At 43.2% G+C, this 19,670-nt stretch overlaps 1 protein-coding gene across 10 annotated transcripts in view; it reads left to right on the forward strand.

Moving 5' to 3' along the window:
• The window catches only part of CPEB3 (cytoplasmic polyadenylation element binding protein 3), a 187,830-nt gene that overhangs the window by 63,003 nt on the left and 105,157 nt on the right, over positions 1-19,670 (forward strand). For 7 of the 10 annotated variants that reach the window (XM_075000408.1, XM_075000405.1, XM_075000412.1 and 4 more), the window contains exon 3: positions 2,580-2,739. In XM_075000408.1, the coding sequence (XP_074856509.1) occupies positions 2,580-2,739 (160 nt within the window). The remainder of the gene's footprint in view (positions 1-2,579; positions 2,740-19,670) is intronic. The other 3 variants (XM_075000411.1, XM_075000413.1, XM_075000415.1) reach the window with 1 other exon arrangement.

Genomic DNA, 19,670 nt, shown 5'->3' on the forward strand with positions numbered 1-19,670 from the left:
TTGCCTTAGTGCATCATGCTCCAGCTGAGAAAGGTGTGCCAGTTTAGCAATCCATTACAGTCCTAGCTCCGTTATTGGGGCAGATGGCTTATGTTTGGTTTCACAAAGATTAAGAGCACAGTGAACCACAATAATAAAGACTGCATGGATGACACAGGCATCCAAGCATGTCTGAACAGCACCAGTGAGATCTCAGTCTGACAACCATTCGACTGCCAGTCTGGACCTGCAGAGAATGTAATTGAGCCTTCTTTTAGTGGGCCCTTTGACATCAGGATATGGTTTCATAAGGCAAGTCAAAAGTGGGGACATAGAGTCCCTACCATTATCCTGAGGACTCCAACTTCATTTATGAAAACATCATTTGGGGGGAAATAGCGTCTTGCCCTGTCCACAGATGTAGACTCCTGGTCATTGGACCAGTAGTGGCACTGGGAACTTTCCCAGGCAGCCCACACTGGCTTCCAAAAATTCGCCTCTGTCATCCCCCAGTGCCTGCATGATGGAGTAATACTCTTTTTGGTTTATCCATTTGTGTTCCTTGAGGACTGTACAAGCACACGAATCTCATCAAAAGCCCTTGTGCAGTTTATAAACCACATTCTTTTTCAAAACAAGTAGTTAGTGCAGGGATATTGTTTGATTGTCTTTGATTAAATCATATCTGCTGGCCATAGAAACTTTTGCTTCTACTTTATCCAAAGTTAACTTTCCAATGCCAACTGCTTAGCAAAGGGCTTGTAACAGGCTGGGGTTGCCAGTTTCCAGACAGCTAGAGCAACCCAATTCTGGACCCATATGACAATCCTCATGTATGTGTTGCAATGCTGAATAATTAAGGGCAAGCTGATCAGAAAGCTCCAGAAGTGCAACTTTTTTTCACGTGTAAGGTTTGGTCCTTCTGCTACTCATGCCAGGTCTACTTATGGAAGTGGGGGGGGGGAAAAAACCTTACATTGAATATGCTATATCGTTATTGCTGCTGTTCTCCTAAACATTCTGTACTTAACCTACTGGTCTTCATGAGTGATCTTGTGGTATCAAGGCCTGGAAGAGAACTTTGCCTGTGTGATTCTTAGGTCTAAGACAGACATTTTTCAGCTTTCATTTATTGGAGGTGGAAGTGAATGTAACACAGCACAGTAGGAAACAATTGAAATCTTCCTGTTACTTTCTTCTTTCTGTACCACCACTGTTTGTCAGTGAGAGTGAATTGACAGAGAATATAAATGTTCAGGTTTGCAGTACATTTCTGGATTTATTATTCACGTTAAGTATCTGATGTATTATGTTAATTAAATGAAGTTTGATCACTCAAATTTCTAGAATTTAGCGAAGGAAAGAGTCTTACAAGATTACCCACTCGGTGTCCTTATCAGCAGGATTGTGCCCTGCATAACATTTACAAGTGCTTTGTCTTATGTTTAAGTAACATTGGCAGCAGGGATCCCATCACTTCCTTAAGAAGATTATTCCATGGTCTAATCGACCTTGTTAAAATTTTTCTTGATGTTCTGCCTTAAGTTTCCTTTGCTTTGTTTTGTCTTGTTACGTATTTTTCCTTTCCAAACAATTATTTTATTTGTCCAATTTTTCCATGCCCTTCAGCTGTATAAAGATTTTGAATCCTGTTCCTCTAATCTTTTTTTTCTTGAGCCACGGTATGTATATATTTAGTTTGTTAGCTTGATGTGCTCAAAATTAGGGATTTTATTTATTTGAAGAGATTGGAGTCTTCTATGTAAAATCTCCGTGACTTTTTTTTCCCTGACTCATTCACACATACTTGGCCATGCTGAGAATCTATTCCTCATAAAATACTCTCTCTCTGTGGCAAGAGAGTGGATTAGATAGTTGATGCAGGAGTCTATCTCTGTTAACAGCCTGAAATTGTGAAGTTAAGACACAATTTTCTATTGCCTCAAGTGATGTTCTAAATGCAAATTGTGTGGCTATACCCATTGTTTTATGAAATGCAATTGTAGCTGTGTCAATCCCAGATTTTAGCCAGACAAGGTGGGTGAGGTAATATCTCTCAGCTGTGACACTTGGAGTATCTTTCCTAGACTTGAAGAAGAGTTTGCCTCTGCCACGTTAGATTTCTATAGAGAAAAGCAACAATTCTCTGCTGCAAAGCTCAGTCTCCCTGAGTACTGATTGCTTTTACACCACATATGATCAGAACAACACTGTCAGCAAATGAAGGCAGATGCTGGAAACAAAGAAATGTAATTGTTGAACTCAACATGTCACACACCCCTCTCCCAAAGTATGTGTGTGGGAGGAGGGGATACTTCCAGTCCTAATTAAATACAGAGTGTTACTGAAGTAAGAGTGTTACACATCTGTTTAGAAAGAAATATGTTAAACTCTTATTTTTGCAGTCACACATTTCTTTTAATTGTATACTTACATATGATCACAATTATAATTGTCTTAATGCTTTTTAACATTTATAATAAATCATGGAGGAGAGAAAATAACTAGTCATGCTGAAGTAACACTACATGTGGAGTGCTCTTGTGTTATGAAATGACAACATTGTAACAGTGTTTTTCTTTCTGTATTTTATCTTTTAGGACCGGAATAGGCCCTATGACACTTTTAACTTGCACTCTTTGGAAAATTCCTTAATGGATATGATAAGGACTGACCATGAGCCTCTGAAAGGTAAACACTATCCTCCCAGTGGCCCACCAATGAGTTTCGCTGATATAATGTGGAGGAATCATTTTACAGGTTAGGAATATTCATACGTCCATGCTTACTTGGTGTTTAAACAAAAATCAACACTTTAAGAATTGTTATACGTTTTTCTGCTAGTAAACCAAGTGGTAAATATTTAAAGTTGCTGTTCTCCCACCTTAAAACAAAATGATTCAGTGACATCTGATGATCAAGGGTAAATGTGCATAAATATAGTATACCATATGCTAAAATGATGAATTCCAGTGCTATATAAGCTTTAATTTTATAGAGGCTTGCTTCTGTTTTCTGTCTTTTAAAAGTTGCTTAGTAAGATTTTCAGCTTCAGCTTTCTATTTTAGAAAACAAGAGGCAAACAAAAGCCCAATTCAAACTTCAATTTTATTTTTACAGTAATAAGCCATTTTATGTGAATTGTTAAATTAGAATATGGTGATCTAACATCCCTTTTATCATAATTATTAATTACAGAATATTTTTATGTAGAGAGCCTGTGTGCATGCTGGAATTTAAACCCAAATAGATGAGTTGGAAGTAGTGTAACTTGTTTGCTTGGCAAATGCTGGGAAATATTGGTGATTACTTCTGCTGCAAGAGCTTGATCTGCCCTTTCAGCTACAGGGGTAGAGAGGAAAGTACTTCTCCTACTCAGCTGATACCACATAAATGAGATCTAGGAACTTTTTGTTTACTAACTCATGCTAATTGCTCTATAGTCATCTATATTTTTGCAATCTTTTCTGACTTATTAAACCTGAGAATAGCTGTACAACCTTGTTTCAAAATTGCTAATGACTTTTTACTTTGGGTATGAAAAGTAGCAACGGCCTCTGCAGTGAACGAAGACTGAGGTAATTGCAATTACCCAACTTTGGCCCCAACAACTGTACTTATGCATGCAGAGAGAATGAAAGTATTGGGTATTATCAAATGTTCAAATCAGTGTATTGTATTTAATGGACAATTTCCTATGTGTTACATCCTGATTGAGTACCATACACACCTCAATTTATATGCTTGTCTGATGCAAGAATTTTATCTACTGTATATAAATCACAGTGGCAAGTAATATTTTTCTTGATTCACCTCTCTAATATTTTTTTCCCTTTTGAACCTCAAAGTTCAATTCCTTCAGCTTTTTGCCACTAGACATATGGTTCTGCCTCACAGATCTCCTACTCTGGAGCATGTCAGCAGTATCACTCAACAGGCTGGGTACATGAGGGAGAGACACGAAACCCTGAGCAAAGTGCTTTCACAACAGTGCTAGTCTGGAAATCATAACAGTAGCTGTCAGACCTGGATCTCGCATCTGGTCATGCAAATATTACTACAGTTGCTAAGATACTTTTGTACATAAGTTAAGTAGCTCTTAAGCAAGTACTTCATAGATAAACATATTGTTATTTTTTCTATAGGCTAGTTAAGGCACCATGAATCTTTGAGAATCAAAAGATATCTTCAGGTTGAAAATATTTATGGAATTTAATTTCCTTGTTAAATTTTGTTAAAATTGGGCAGGAAAAAAAAAAAAGGAAAGGGGTAGGGAGCATTACACTGCCTCTCTAAAAATACTTAAAAATGTTAAGGTACCATTTTGTCTAATAATTCATGTGTTTGTTAGGTCCTTTAAATGGTGATTAAAATGTTAAAATCACTCTGGGCAACAGTATTCCAAAGAAAATTCAAAAATAGCGTGTATATATTAATGGAAAAAATAGCTTGCATTCCTTGTGAGTAGTGAGGCATGTATGTATTCTACTGAGTTATTGTACATATTATTGTAGGTGGTATTCCACAGTTAAAATCTTAAAACATGCAGTCACCACTTCATGAGAGGTGTTTTCTTTTTAGTATACTAATGTAAGTGATTATGGAGATGCTTAATGAAATTAGAAACCTCAGCCCTATATAATATGTTTTCCCACATATTTAAAAATGTCTTTAGTGCCTACAAGACAGTATCAAAAGTCTTACTAAAGTCCTAATATATATCTACTCTTTCACCATTGTTTCCCTGTCTGAGAAAGCTCTCAAGTTGATGTGACGTGCCTTGTTCTTGACAAATCCATACTGACTCTCTTACTTGCTACCTTATTTTCTCATCCACCTTGTCTGTCTAATATCTTGGGACTCCTATGGCTACAGCTACAACCATGCATTTTAAATTGAGAATTAAACATGAGACTGTACAACCTAGATGAATAAGGTGGATGCATAACTGACTGGAAAACTGTTCTCAGGGAGTAGCTCTCACTGGTTCACAATCAAACTGGAAGGGCTTATTAAGTCTGAGCCCACAGGGATCCATCCTAGTAGAAGAATGTGGGCTTTTAGAAAGTTTTCAGACTATTCCAATCTAGAAGGGGTTGCACGTACTGTGAAGGATAGCATTAAAATTGAAAATGGTCTGGACGAGTTGGAGATGTGGTAAATAGAATGAAATTCAGTAGTGACACATGCAAAGTACTTCACTTATGATGGGACGATCAGTTGCACGCATTCCAAATGGGAAATGACTGCCTAGAAAGGAGATGTGTTGAAAGAGGTCATAGGGGATCACTAAATGAATCAACAGAGTAACATTATTGCAAAAAAGTCAGTATTATACTGGAACGTATTAGCAAGAGTGTTGTAAAAAGGACATGAGAAGTAATTTTTCCATCTATTCAATGCTAAGGCTATTAGCCTTAGCTGGAGTATTTTCTCCAGTTGTGGATACCATATTTCAGGAAAGGTGTGGACAAGTTGGAGAAGGTTCAAAGAAGAGCAACAAAAATTATTAAAGGTCTAGAATACAAGATTTATGAGGGAAGACTGAAAAACTAGGTTTATTTAGTCTGGAGAAAAGAGTGAGGAGCCAAACTGTTTTTGTACTTAAACTCCTGCTACAAGGAGGGAAAAACTGTGTTCTTTAACCTCTGAAGGTAGGACAAAAAGCAGTGGGCTTGAATTGCAGCAATGGTGTCTTAAATTAGATACTAGGAATAATTCCTTACCTGCTAAGATAGTTAAGCACTGGAATAAATTACCCAGGGAGGCTGTGGAATCTGTCATGGGAGATTTTTAAGATCACATTAGACAAACAACTGTCAGGGATGGTCTAGCTATTCCTTAGTCCTGCCATGAGTGCACTGGATTGGACTAGATGTCATTTCTAGATCCCTTTCAGTCCTGTGGTTCTATGTACACTTGAACCTCTGTAATCCAATGGGAATACCACGATTCCGACCCTGACTGGGAGCAGGAAGCAGCTGTGTGCACTGCTGCGCCCCCTCCCCCAGCTGGGCAACAGCAGCAAAGTGCTTGTCCAGAGACTTTTACCCTGCTGCTCCCATAGTGGTGGGGGCAGTGCCTGGGTGTGGCAGGGGACGTGGAGCCATGTGTGCCTCTGGGAGCCAGGTGCGAGGTAAGAACCCCATCTCCATCATGCCCAGATCCCGCATATCCATCCCTATCATGCACCCTACCTCCCTTCCCAGACCCCGAAGCTCCATTCCCTGTGTGCTCCTGCACCCTTGCTCTTCCCCAGACTGCATGTGTATTGCTGTCCGTTACATGTGAAGTTCAGTACTTTGCAAAATGTTTTTATTTTCACCTTTTGAAACCAAAGTGTACACGAAAACCCATGGTCCAGAAAGCTCACTAATCCAGCATCGCCCATTTCCAAAAGCTGCTGGTTTAAAGAGGTTCAAGTGCATTAGGTGTACACATTCTCACAATAAACATTTTCTGCCATTAATGAATCGCGGTCCAGGTATCCAGGGTGAGACTGGCAAGTTGGTTTCTAACAGCTGCCGTGTGCATGAAAATCTAATAAATAATATCTTTACGTGGACTGCAAAAAAGTTTCAGAACAAAAAAAATCTGAATCCGATGTCCTGGATAACATTTTGTGTTCTGCGCCAAGGGTTGTTGCCAAGTAATCGGCAAAGATGAAATATGCTCTTTTAGCCCCAGGATGGGGATTCTTTCTCAGGCTGGGGCTACTGACCCATAGACAAATCAGTCAGGGGGCCAGAGAAGTGAGAAATAAACCCCCCCCACCTTAAGTGGGGAATGATGTGTAGGAGCCAGATGTGCCTGGGGGATCTGGTGGAGTGGGTGTCTGGGTAGGGTGGGACGTGCAGAAGCATATGTTAGTGAGAGGAAGGGTGCAAGGGTATTTGAGATGTAGGATCTGGGAGGGAGGGGTCAGAAGCCAGGTGCTGAGGGGGAGTCTGGGCAGGAGGGGAGTGGCAGGTTTGGGGTACAGGACCTGGGAACCAGGGGCCAGGAATGGCATGAGACTGGGGTCTGAATGGGAGTGGGGTTCAGGAGGAGTTGAGGGGCACAGTGTCTGGGTGACAGAGGTGAGTGCGTATACCTTTGCAGCACCCCTGGATGCACATGGCTTTACCTCCACCCTGCTCTCAGGTACCATTCTCCACTGCTCTGACTGGCCAGAATTCTGGCCAGTCTGAATCCAGCAGCTGGGCAAACAGCAGCAATCAGCTGCAGAGCCCAGAGCTGCTCCCTGCCCTCTCCATCCCCCAGCAGTGCCTGCAGTTTGGTTCCTGATCATGTCTTGCTTCATCTGGCCTGTAGGGCTTGAGCCTCCACCCCCCCACCCAAAACAAACCCCAACATCTGGGTACCATGGAGGAGGGGAGCCCTGAGCTTCGGGGTCCAGATCCAGAGGAGCTGCAGTCTGGATCAGGACCATGGAGTGGGGGCTCCCCACCCCTGTCCTATCCAGAAATAGCTGGTAGGTAGAAGCTTCCCACAGATGTTGCTATCCAGGTCTAGCACAGGCAAGAAATCCAGAAGCACACTCAAACTGCAAACTTGGGCATGTGACCTTAGTCAAAGGAGGGCCAGGCATATAATTCTTCACATTGTTTCCCTCTGTCCAAACTTTACAGAACTCCTGGCTATTACGTTTTTGGAGTATGTTCGGTCTTATTCAAACAAGCTACTACAATTCTTTTAATGGAGGGTAATATCTTCATAGTAAGTAACTGAAAGCTTCAGAGAGACTGGTAGGGTGGTGTACAACTGCTCTCAGCAGGCTTCATTTAGCTCACTAGGTAGAGGTACCACTCTAGAATCCATCATTCCAAATGTGTTCAACTGATATTCTAATTTGGGAGAAATCTATCTTGCATTTGAGAAAATTATCTAGTTTAATAAACTACTCGCCCTTGGTAAATTAGGCTAATTTTACTGAAATACTCTTGCTGGGATGCACTTATGTTTCAATAGGCTTTATTAATCATACTAATTTTAGTTTTGTGGAAGCTTTAGAACAGGTGAGAGAAGTGAAAAGACTTAGCAAAAGCACTGTGTCTGGAAAATTGAGGCAAGCACTAACTCATTCAACCAACAACTTTGCCTTTGCCTTCCAAATTAAACAAATCCTGGAAGCTTCAAGCCTATTGCGGAACTAGTATGACTATTTTTCAAAGAAAATATTAACCTGTCACTGGGCAATGAACAAACGTTTTAGCAAATATTTAATCCTCTTTCAGATGGCCTTTGCATTTTCATGCTTATGTGATGCCTTGCTGCAAGCGCTGCAGAGCTTCAGAAATCTTCTGGGAATGTGGTGTCTACTGGGGCTCCAGGATCCCCAGCGTTTGGCAATAGACTTCTGAAGCAGAGATAACGAAAGAAGTGTGGCTCCCAAATGCTTCTGTTCCTTCCTTTTCAAGGGCTGGATGGGAATATGGTGACTTTCCGTCTGTGCCTAAAATGTGTTTTGTTTTTGATATTTACCAGAGAGAGAGGTCTGTCTGTCTGTCTGGTATAGGGAATGTTTCCAGATTTTTTTGGGGGTGTGTTTTAGTTATTACACGTGTAGGCCAACATTTTCAAAAATAGGATCATAAAGTTAGGCCCAACACCTTCATCCTAAGTTTTACTTCCAAGTAGAGTTCCTGTCTCCCACCTTAGAGGTAGCTTAGTCCCATTCTGCTCTGCTATTGGTTCTATGTGGGGAAAGTCCATTCCTAGATCACTGCACTTGTATGCCCATCAATCACTGGTCCATGCTAAAAAGCAGAGAATTTTCTATGGGTTTTATTGGTTCTGGCAAGGTGTTTGTCCACTTTATGCAAGGATACTTTGCATTTGTCTCTCTTGTACTTGGAACCAACAAAATTGATAGAGGACAGGACAGGAGAAGTGCAAAGAGATCTTCATTGCTTGAGTTCTCAACATCAAACTGGAAAATGGGTTATTTGGGGTGGGGGGAACTTCACAGAGAGTATGGAGGTATTTGTCATGGCACTGCCCCAATGCAAGGGACTCATTCACCTTTGTCTGTTTTTCCTGATCAGTAGGATTCCTAGTTCTTCTTAACTGATAGTCAATGTTAGTATTTTGGGACTATCTCCTGAGCATAGTGTGCTGCTTTAAGAGTGCACTCTTCTGGGAGCAAGTCCAACTCTGATGAGGCTGGACTCAGTGTTTCTGATACTCGGTTCTGTGAATCAGCCTTGTCTGCCTGGTGTGGGCATACCAGACCTCAGGAACAACTCTTGGACCAGGAGTGCTTTAGTATTCTGGACTTGCTGTCCTGGGCTCCCAGGAGTTTGCTCAGCTTCTCCAGCTTCTTGGGGTACCCTTGCTTCAGGACACTTCCCCTGCCCAGCCTCTAGCCCAGAGCCTAGCTGGATAATTTTCCTTTGACAGCATCTGGGGATCCTCTCTTTCTGCATCTCCCAAGTCAAGTATGCTGTCATTTCAGTCGCTTCCTATGCCACCTAGACCATTTTCAACATCTGTGGCTTTGTCCCCTCTTTTTTTAGCCTATATTCCTAACAGCCTGTCATATTCAGAGGAGGATAAAAAGGAAAGGACTTGGAACAACCTTTTATATGGTGAGCAAAAGTGGGATTTCTTCAGCCTCGAAACGTCCTAAGCATGTATATGTTAGACTGGAAAATATCCTAAGATGTCCTGAACAAACATTTTGGCATTAAGATGACCTTTTTGAATTAGGATTAATACCATTCTGGGTACATTGTATTAAAAATGCCATTGTGTATATAGTGTTGTGGCACTGTGTATTTTCATAAGTATAGAGAAGAGATTCTAACAAATGTCCTCCATTGCCAGTCTTTCAAGTTGTCCTGGGGAGATATGCATATGTTAATTAAACTGGATTCTCCAGAGATGCAGACAAAGAAAGGACTTGGGGATAAATAGCTTTAGCTTATGCTGACTGAAGTCCTTTCCACCAATCAAGCAAATGCACAGCATCCCTCGTACGCAGAGGACCCCAATACATAGGGAAGGAATGGGAGGATTTGGCCTCCTGAGGCCTGATAAGAAAGTAGGCGTGTTCTGAGCTGAAGCGCTGATGGACTTGTAATGGTAAGGATGACCCTAGGTTGGCATGTTAAAAATTGCATTTCATGAAGCCAGTGTGAGAGTTGGGAGGAATTCTGCTGAGCTTCCTAGCATGCGTGCAAATTTTCATTGTTTAATGTTTTTCCTGTAACGTTTTTTTACCTTGTGATTAAAGTAGGCTTGCTTAGGAACGGCTATGTTGTATCTCCCATCTGTAGCTGTTGACTGTTATCTGTCTCTGAGGAGGAAGTAAACAGGTTTTGTATCTGTGCTGAAAATGATACAGTGAAGGCAAGGGAAACTATCCAGCCTAGAAATACCCCAATCAGAATGGAGAGAGACTTTTTTTTTTTTTTTTTTCTCTCAGGCTGAGACAACAGCTGGGGATCTGAAAGCCCAGAATGGGTACCCTTACTGAACTTGTGATGGGAAATGCAGCTGCAGTCTTTCTAAACTCTGATAATATAATCACTTTTTCAATGCCCATTTCAGGCAGTTTCAGGGGTTATTAAAGGTTTGAACCTCTCTAGTGCAGTACCTTTTGGGACCCAAAAAGTATGGAAGAAGTGAATTTGCTGGGCTACAGGAAGTCAATATTGTCCAGAAGCATTACCAACACTTCCACTGTTACTATGCCAAATTTGGTCATGGGCAAGGTACAAATTTAATCTAATGGGTCATCCTCTTGAGGAGCAAATAAAGGAGCTGATGACTGAGGAGCATGTAGTGTCCACACACGTCCTATGCACAGGTGAAATTGCTACAGACTACTTGTGGCATCAGGTATTTCTTTCAAATGATACTTTTGCCTGTTTCTGAATTGTCTCTTAGCACATAAAACTAAGGTTTAGATGTCTCCTGGTCAAGGGGAAGAGCTTTCTTTTTTTTAAGCCTCAAGGGGAGCAAAATTTTGGAGAAAATGGAAGGACATCCATTCCACAGATAGGCCTTTCAGACTCCTTCAGTGAGGTCAAAGAACTTTGTAACCCTCTTCTGTGATCATCCTCAGGCTTCTAGCTTCAATTCGTGAAGATGTTGCCTCAAAGATATCCAAAGAGGAAATATTAAGCTTCTGTGATAAGAAAGAGTGAGTCACAGAAGCAGGCTGTCCAGTTCCTAGGAAAAGCGTGGCATGTGAAGGCTGTTGAATGGTGTTGGGACAGTGCACTAATTGTACTCTAGCTATTTGGAACTTCCAAGGTGGGATTTGATATTTGCAGCACATTAGAGACCTCAGAAATCAACAATTAAATATTCAGTTTCCGTAGAGTGGTGTGTACAAGAGATGCTGGGTTTGGATATAAAAACAGGTTAGGTCATCCCCATGTTTCCTCTTACTCACTTTTAATTCTTCCCAGGTAAAATATGTGGGCCTTAGTAGAGCTTCAGCTATGCAGAAGTGAAGGCTTCTGTGCACAGGCAGCAAGAGGCATATTTCTCAAGTATGAATATGCAGAAACAACCATTTCAAATAATTTTTTCTAGGTTGGGTTTTACTGTTTGTGATAACTTAAACATATGCACATTATTTTATAGTTTCTATGTTGTTCTCATTGTTTAAGACTGAGTACATATACATCACATACTCAGAAGCAAGACTAAAATTTGCTTGGAATACAGAAGTTTGAATGCCCTAAGTTTTCAGTGCTATATTACATTAATGTTGCCTTATGCATTTAGTATTATGTTGTTTGCAAGGGTAATGGACTTCTGTTTAAAAAAAGATACAATGTTCTCTAGCAAAGCCCTCCTTTGCCTCCGTGTACATTAGCAAACTATAAACTTTTTCTCTCATTGTATGTTTATTCTCCTCCATAACATTACCCTTTGTATTCAGCCAGTAGAATATTTTAAAGGTTTTAATGCTTTGTAATTTGCAGAAATTCTATACAAAGTAATTTTGCTATGGGTTAAAAAACTTTGTTTCTTATTAGAAATCTCTTTAGAAGCCAAAAATAAATGGCTGATCTCCTTTTAAAAACAAATGTGGTTTGAACACATTTTTAAAGGCCATGTTGTGGTATCTTAAATTCCAGTATTCTGAGATGTAGTCAAGAATAACACTGAAGAATAAATCTCTGTTGTTGGTATGGCAACTAGAAAAATTCTAATTATTGTAAATTGTACATTTAGCTGCTATTCCCTTTTGATCTATATAAATAGCAACAATATTACTTTTCTATGCCTTATAGTGATTCCATAGGGATCAGATGTACAACTATGACAATTATTTAAATTGTTTAGTTTTGCCAAGCTACACTGTTAATTAATCTCATAGGTTTTGTGATAGTATCTGAGTTGTCTAGATGGGACAGATTCCACTCTACTCTAACCCAGGAAGGATGGGTAACTTTCCATCCAACTCTTCAGTTAATTGCCGGCTTTTACAGTAAAGCCCACTTTGTTCCAATTCTTTGGAGGATGCTTTGGCAAAGAAATCACTCTTGTGGTATGACCAAAGGAAGGTGAGAGGAAATGAGACAAGATCATATATTTGTGTTCTCACAATCTGCAGCTGAACCTTATTTATGTTGCACTAAATTTCACAGTCCCCCCCATTCGAGTAAAATGAATGTTCCAAAATAGTTTTACATTGGAATCTCAGCACTTAAAAAACAGTATTCACTAGTCAAGTCTTCACAACGCTTTCTGTGGGAAGAACTAGTTGCAGCATACAATCCATTTTCAATGTCTCATTCCCTTGACACGCCCTACCAGTATCCTTCCTGTGATTATTGATGAAGACTGGAAACTGAAGAAAAAATGGACTAGTGCTGTAGTTTGTTCAAAGGGAAACAAAATACATTTCCTTTAATCTTCACAGTGGGCTAAAAGACTGACTTTCTTCTTTTTCCACCTGCATGCGTAAGTGCTGGAACTAGGCATGCAGCACCCTGTGACTTGGAAGGAGTTTCCCTTATATACAGGATTTACAGTTTGGTTCATTGGCTGTCAGTATCCCCCCATACAAATTTTTCCAGTACCACTGCCTGAGTGAGGACACTTACTGCCATCCTGTATCAAACAAATAGTCCAAGTCCAATATCTTAACTCTGATAATTCTACCAGAAGACTTAGAGTAGGTTGCAACGAAGTGCATAGTAGACAGCTATGGAATAATCTGCCTGAAAGGGGGAATTCTTTCCCATCATGTAGTTTTTCTGGTTTTGCCTTGAAACATGAGGGTTTATATGCTTCTTAAAAATAAATAAAAGTAAAATTTGTCTAATGTAACTTTGCCAAGAGCATGTTTACCATTTCATTGGCAATATCCACTGGATCTGTTCTTTGACATTTTTGGTAGATACTGAGTGTTTTTATTTGTTAGGTTTGTAATGCAGACAGTAACTGGTATGTCTAAAATATCTTCCCGGTCACAACCCTATAGTGATTTAAGGCTTCATGTTCATCTGAAGCTCTGATAAGTCAATTTGTTCTTACCTACTTTAAAACTCAACATCTTATCAAGAAAATTAGAGAGCATATTAAAATATTTGTGGGGGGAAGCTAATTTTTGTCCAACAAAGTTATCAATTTTGCCCTCTTTCCACTTTTAGTGAACGAAACTTAACCAAGGTGGGTGAGCTTCTATTGCAGTGTCGATGATACATAAAAGATACATATGTGGAGGAGGACTTGCCTATCCCCTTTGACTGAAGCCACAATTCTTTGTTTTGTTGTCCTATTCAGTAGGATTTATTTTAAAATTGATGTATAAGTGCAATACTGTTATGAAAACTGACCCATTTCTGAGCTAAATAGTCTTCTGTTGCTTGAAGACCTTCCTCTATAATGTGCCATCTCTTTATAACTATAGAACAGCAGTATTTTGGCTCAAAGGAATATGTGGCTTTTCAGTAAATATTTTATTGTTCTGTCTCACTCCTGGCTCTCACTACTCAGTAACAGCATATATTTTTGTCTATTCAATGAAAGTTAGAAGAACTTTTAAACCATCTAGGCCTCTGCCTCTTCACATTAATAAAAGCTATTCTCATAACTGGTTGTTGTCAGGCATGTACAGTACAGGTCACTATTATGCTCACTTGTGCAGTGAGAAAACGATTACATTCTGTGACAACTATGATGAATAGAGAGGCACATGTCTGGTTGTGGTAAATAATAATCTCCATGTTCTGTGAACACCCATTAGGCTGACACATTGTAGTTTAGAGATAGGTGCTTAAATTATAGCTGCTTCATGATAGTCTTTAAATTCTGAAGTATGCAAATGCAGCTGAATTTTTCTGAAAACCTCTAAATTGTGTGATGGAAATACTAGCAAACCTTTAACTATTGCATTACTGCTGTTAGTGTTGTACTTGTGTTGCCTGGTGTATTGGTACAGAGCTATGTAAGGTATTGAATGTGTATAGGTTGAAGAAGCAACAATGTGCTGAAAATCTGGGTGTCCTTGTTCTTAGTCTTTTATAAATTACTGGTTATTGTGTAACCAGACCATATCCTGATAAAGATGCAATTAATTTAAATAAATTCCCTTCTCCGCTGGAATATGTGGAGACAAACTTAAATCCAGTCAGTGAGGCCTTGTGTACAGATTTACACATGTGATTTCTTGACCTTTAGGCTCCCAGAGTCTTGTTGGGGATTTACACCTACTTGAATTGTGAAAGCCTTTTTAGCTATTTTAAACCATGGTATTGTCCCCTTTTGTTTTCTAGCAGCCATAAAATGCATGGTTTTGAAATCAAAACATGGCTTGTCTTCCACTAAATTTTCTTGATTTGTGGGTAGAGAGGGAGAATTATTTATGTGCCTGTTAGAACTTTCAGGAATCCTGCCCATCATCAAAGCACTCTCATAGGACTATCATTCCTCCAGATGAAAAAGTGGTTTCGAAAGGCATCTGCTCAGGTTCTCAATTTCATCCTACTAAAATGGATAAAGGCACTCTCTGTGGCTGAATGCCGCTGCTCTATTATTCCCAACTGTTGCTCTTTGGTGAGCAGTTGATTTGGGATTGGAAATCAAACCAAAGTTTTAAATATGGCTTTGCAGAGCAGTATGCCTAAGTGATACATCTTCTGATTGCATGGACTCCAAGTAAAGAAAAAGCAACTCATCCTAACGAAGAGAGAAATCAAAATAGATTATCCTTGTTGCTTTTAAACTAAATATTTATTTCTTAATTTTAACCAGACAGAACAGCTGGTACGTAGGCTTTTTATCAAAACTTTTTCTTACCTAACACTGTCCTAAGAAGGTGTGCGAATGCAAACATTTTAAAGACCTTTTTATAGTATTGGCAACTGTATGAATCGCTACCGTGTAGTACAAATGTTGAAGCTTTTGTGATAAATTTAGCATTGATCTTGAAATAGGATTTTAGACACCATAATTTTTATCCATTCTTTCTGAATGCACTGTTACATTAATTGATTGTGTAATATTACTAACTTTCTTGAACTAAATGAATTGATGTATGAGGCCGTGTATAGAAATATAAAGAATTCTACTTTTTATGCAATTCTTAAGATATGCAGATCCACTGTACATAGTACTATTCAAATGTGATGTTGAAACCAATGTGATAGCCTGCTTCCAGTCCTAACTTATAACTAGTATGAATATTATGTCCTCTTAGAATTTGTAACTATCAAACGCTTTCTCTGCAAGCTATATTGGCAGGGGCTCTAACTCGTATTATGATAACCTAAGCTAGCAGGTCAAAGGCTAGGGATGAGACAAAATGCAGTCCTTTCTTTCTCATGGTTGAGGGTTGAGTGATAAGCAAAAAACCCTATTCCTACTGGAGGGGAAAAATCTTAAAATACAGAAGTAAAGCAAGTCAGCCATTCCAAAAGACATCATGCTAAATTAATGAGTCTTGGTGAAAGCCATCAAGAAGCCAAGACTCTGAGAAGTGTTTTCTAAAGATAAAACAAACTATGAAAGTAGGTTTGTGGAACATTAGGCTTTTAGGCTCTTCAACCAAAACCCTTGCAGTTTTGCCTGTCACTGAAGGGATATATCATCTTAAGCAGAAAAAACTCTAAGTAGTTGAGGTAAAGCAAAGGGAGGACCAGCCTGGATTTTAACTGGATTTGACCAGATTTTCACTTTAAGAATAATCATTCAAGAGTCCATTAAATGACAGAAACAATTCATTATAAACTATTAAGTAAAAGTATTTAATGATATTCATCACAGTTCCTTCATGGCGTGTTCTGGTATGCCAACAAAAATATCAAGACTTCATAGGAAGGCACAGCATGCATGGTTAAAAGTACCTGCAGATATAAAGGAATAATTTAATATAGATACTGGTGACAAAGGATGCTTTCTTTTGCCTCTCCTGTTTGTTAGGGACTTCAAGAAAAAGTGTGGTGGACACCAAGCAGGCATTACATGGTTCAGAAGCAATCAGACCCAACAACAGGGGGAGGTAAAGAGGGTAATTGCTCCCAGGGCTAGCGTTTCAAAGGCTACGTCTACATGTGCATGCTACATCGAAATAGCTTATTTCGATGTAGTGACATAGAAATAGGCTATTTTGATGCATAACGTCTACACGTCCTCCAGGGCTGGCAACATCGACGTTGGGCAGCACCACATCGAAATAGGCGCTGTGAGGGAATGTCTACACGCCAAAGTAGCACACATCGAAATAAGGGTGCCAGGAACAGCTGCAGACAGGGTCACAGGGCAGACTAGCGCTTCTGGGGCAACAGCTAGCCGCTCCGTTAAAGGGCCCCTCCCAGACACACACAGCCTGCACAGCACGCGGTCTGCAGAGGCATAGGCATGCACACCTCGAGTGACGCAGTCATGGACCCCCAGCAGCAGCCAGAGGTCCACCGAGCTGCCCCTGTAGGAGCAGTGCTCGCCCTGCTCCATGCCATGCAGGAGGCAGCTGAGCACATCCTTGCCACAGAGGAGGAGCTGCCCGCAGGGGAGGAGGATGCAACCCCCAACCCTGCAGCGCCCCGCCCCCCCCGCCTCATACGCCGCCAGCTGTGGAGCTACCCCACCAGCACCGACTGGTGGGAGTGGCTGGTGCTTGGAGAGTGGGCCGACAACCGCTGCCTCCAGAACTTTGGCATGAGCCAGCAGACATTTCTGGAGCTATGCCAGTGGCTCACCCCCGCACTGAGGCACCAGGACATCTTCATGCGGCGTGCCCTTAGCGTCGAGAAACGGGTCGGCATCACTGTCTGGAAGCTGGCCGCTCCAGACAGCTACTGATCTGTGGGCCAGCAGTTTGGTGTCGGCAAGGCCACCGTCGGGGCTGTCCTCATGGAGGTAAGAGGACCCACAGGGGGAGGGGGGCCCTGGCAGGGGAGGGCAACACACACCCTGCACACCCCTCATTGGTGCTCTCCCATGTGCTTCCCGTGCAGGTCGTCCGCGCCATCAACGCCCTGCTCCTCCACAGGCTCGTGAGGCTTGGGGACCCGGATGCCGCCATCGCGGGCTTTGCCACCCTGGGCTTCCCCAATTGCTTCGGGGCTCTGAATGGGACCCACATCCCCATCCTTGCCCCGGAGCACAGTGGAGGACGCTACTTAAACAGGAAGGGCTACCATTCAGTGGTCCTCCAGGCCTTGGTGGACAGCCGGGGCCGTTTCTTGGACATTTATGTGGGCTGGCCTGGCAGCACCCACGACGCCTGGGTATTCCGGAACTCGGGCCTGTCCCACCGGCTGGAGGCGGGGACCTACATCCCCCAGCGGGAGATCCCTGTGGGGGACACCACCATGCCCCTCTGCGTCATCGCAGATGCGGCATACTCCCTCCGGCCCTGGCTCATGCACCCTTACACGGGCCATCTGTCAGCCAGCCAGGAGTGCTTCAACCTGCGCCTGAACCACGCGCACCAGGTGGTAGAGCACACATTTGGGCGCCTCAAAGGGCGCTGGAGGTGTCTCCTTACCCGCTTGATGCGGGCCCCACCAACATCCCCCAGATTGTGGGCACGTGCAGCGCCCTCCACAACCTGGTGGAGAGCAAGGGGGAGGCCTTCTTTTAGGGCTGGGCTGTGGAGGCCGGCAGGGCCGATGTGCAGCCACCCGCTGCCCCCAGTCGCCAGGTGGACTGCAAAGGGACCCGGGTCCGGGAGGCCCTGCGGGCCCAGTTCGACGAGGCTGCGGGGTGAACGCTGGCAGGCCCCCCACTGCACTCCTCCCATCCTCCACAACACTCCCTGCCCCTATGCCCACACCACAGAGCACCCCCCCCCCGCTTTTCTTGTAAATAAAAGCAGACATTTGTTCGTCAAATCAAATATCTGTAGAACTCTTATTATTATTATTATTATTATTATTATTATTATATTATTATTATTATTATTATTATTATTAAGACTAACTCTTTACAGGCAAAATCAAAATTATGTATATGTATTATAAATAAGATAAGATGAAAGGGAAAGACAAGGAAGGGGAGAACTATATACATGGGGGGGGCAAGGATCAGCATAACAACAGGGGTCTAATATAAAAACTATTTACAAAAGAACATTACACTGGCGGGAATATATACAAAGGGGGGGGGCCACGTCCTGGGCCCCACACCCATTAATGTCCAGCGCTGGGGATGGGTGGCCACGACCCACGCCTCAGCCTCAGCCCTGGCCGGGGCTGGCTGGGGGCCGGGCGGACCGGTGGATATGGCCGGCGGGTGTCAGCTGGCCCCAGGTCCCCCTCGGTGGCAGGGCCCTCGGTGGCGGGTGGCGCAGCGGGTGGAGCAGGCAGCGCGGGCGTAGCGGCGGCCGGCGCGGCATGGGGGACCAGGTAGTCGGCGATACGGTTGAATGTCCGCATGAAGGCCCCCCATGCCTCCTGGCGCCAGGCCAGAGCCTGCTCCTGCAGCTGGAGGCAGTGCTCCTCCACCCGCAGCCGCTGCTTGGCGACCTCCAGCTGCTGACCAATGGATGGCCAGCAGCTGGGGGTCCGTTGCCGTCGGGTGGTGGTGCTGGGTCCGCCGTCGTCCCCGCCGTGGGGCTGGTTGGTCCTCCGCCGTGGGGCTGGCCTGGAGTGATGGCCCCAGTGGGCTGTCCAGGACCACTGACCCCAGTGGGCTGTCCAGGACCACTGACACCTCGCTGGCGCTCTCCGGTCCTTCCGATTGGTGCAGCTGTGGAACACAGGAGGGGGGGAAGAAGAGTGGAGACAGCCATTAGTGTGGGCCCCAAGCCGTGGCCCTTGTCCCCCCACCCCTCTGCTGCTGGCTCCCCATCCCCATCCCCGGGAGATGCTGCTGCTGCTGCTGATGGGTGTCCCACCCCCTCCCACCAGGGGACCCTAGAGGTTCTGCTCCCCCCAGCCCCAGGGATGGGGCATGGCACTGTCGTGCTGGGGGGCAGGGGCTGATGCACTCTTCTGAGGGACATGCCACTGCTGTCCTTGGGGCCATGGTCATCTGGGCATGTGGAGGGCCCTGGTCATATCTATTACCCCCGCCCCTCAACCCCGGGGGTATGCACCGGGGGGGTACACACCTGATGGTCCACTCCCACAGTTGGGTGACACCTGGTGGGCGGACGCCCTACTGGAGCTCCGGAAGGGGATGGCGATCCGCAGGTCGGTGTCGCTGGAGGAGGACTCCCCCTCCTCCTCCTCCAGTGCCCCGGGGGTGGGCTCCTGGGGGGGCCTCCGGGGTGCAGGGCT

This window comes from Carettochelys insculpta, chromosome 7, assembly GCF_033958435.1.
Source record: "Carettochelys insculpta isolate YL-2023 chromosome 7, ASM3395843v1, whole genome shotgun sequence".
Taxonomy (NCBI): domain Eukaryota; kingdom Metazoa; phylum Chordata; order Testudines; family Carettochelyidae; genus Carettochelys; species Carettochelys insculpta.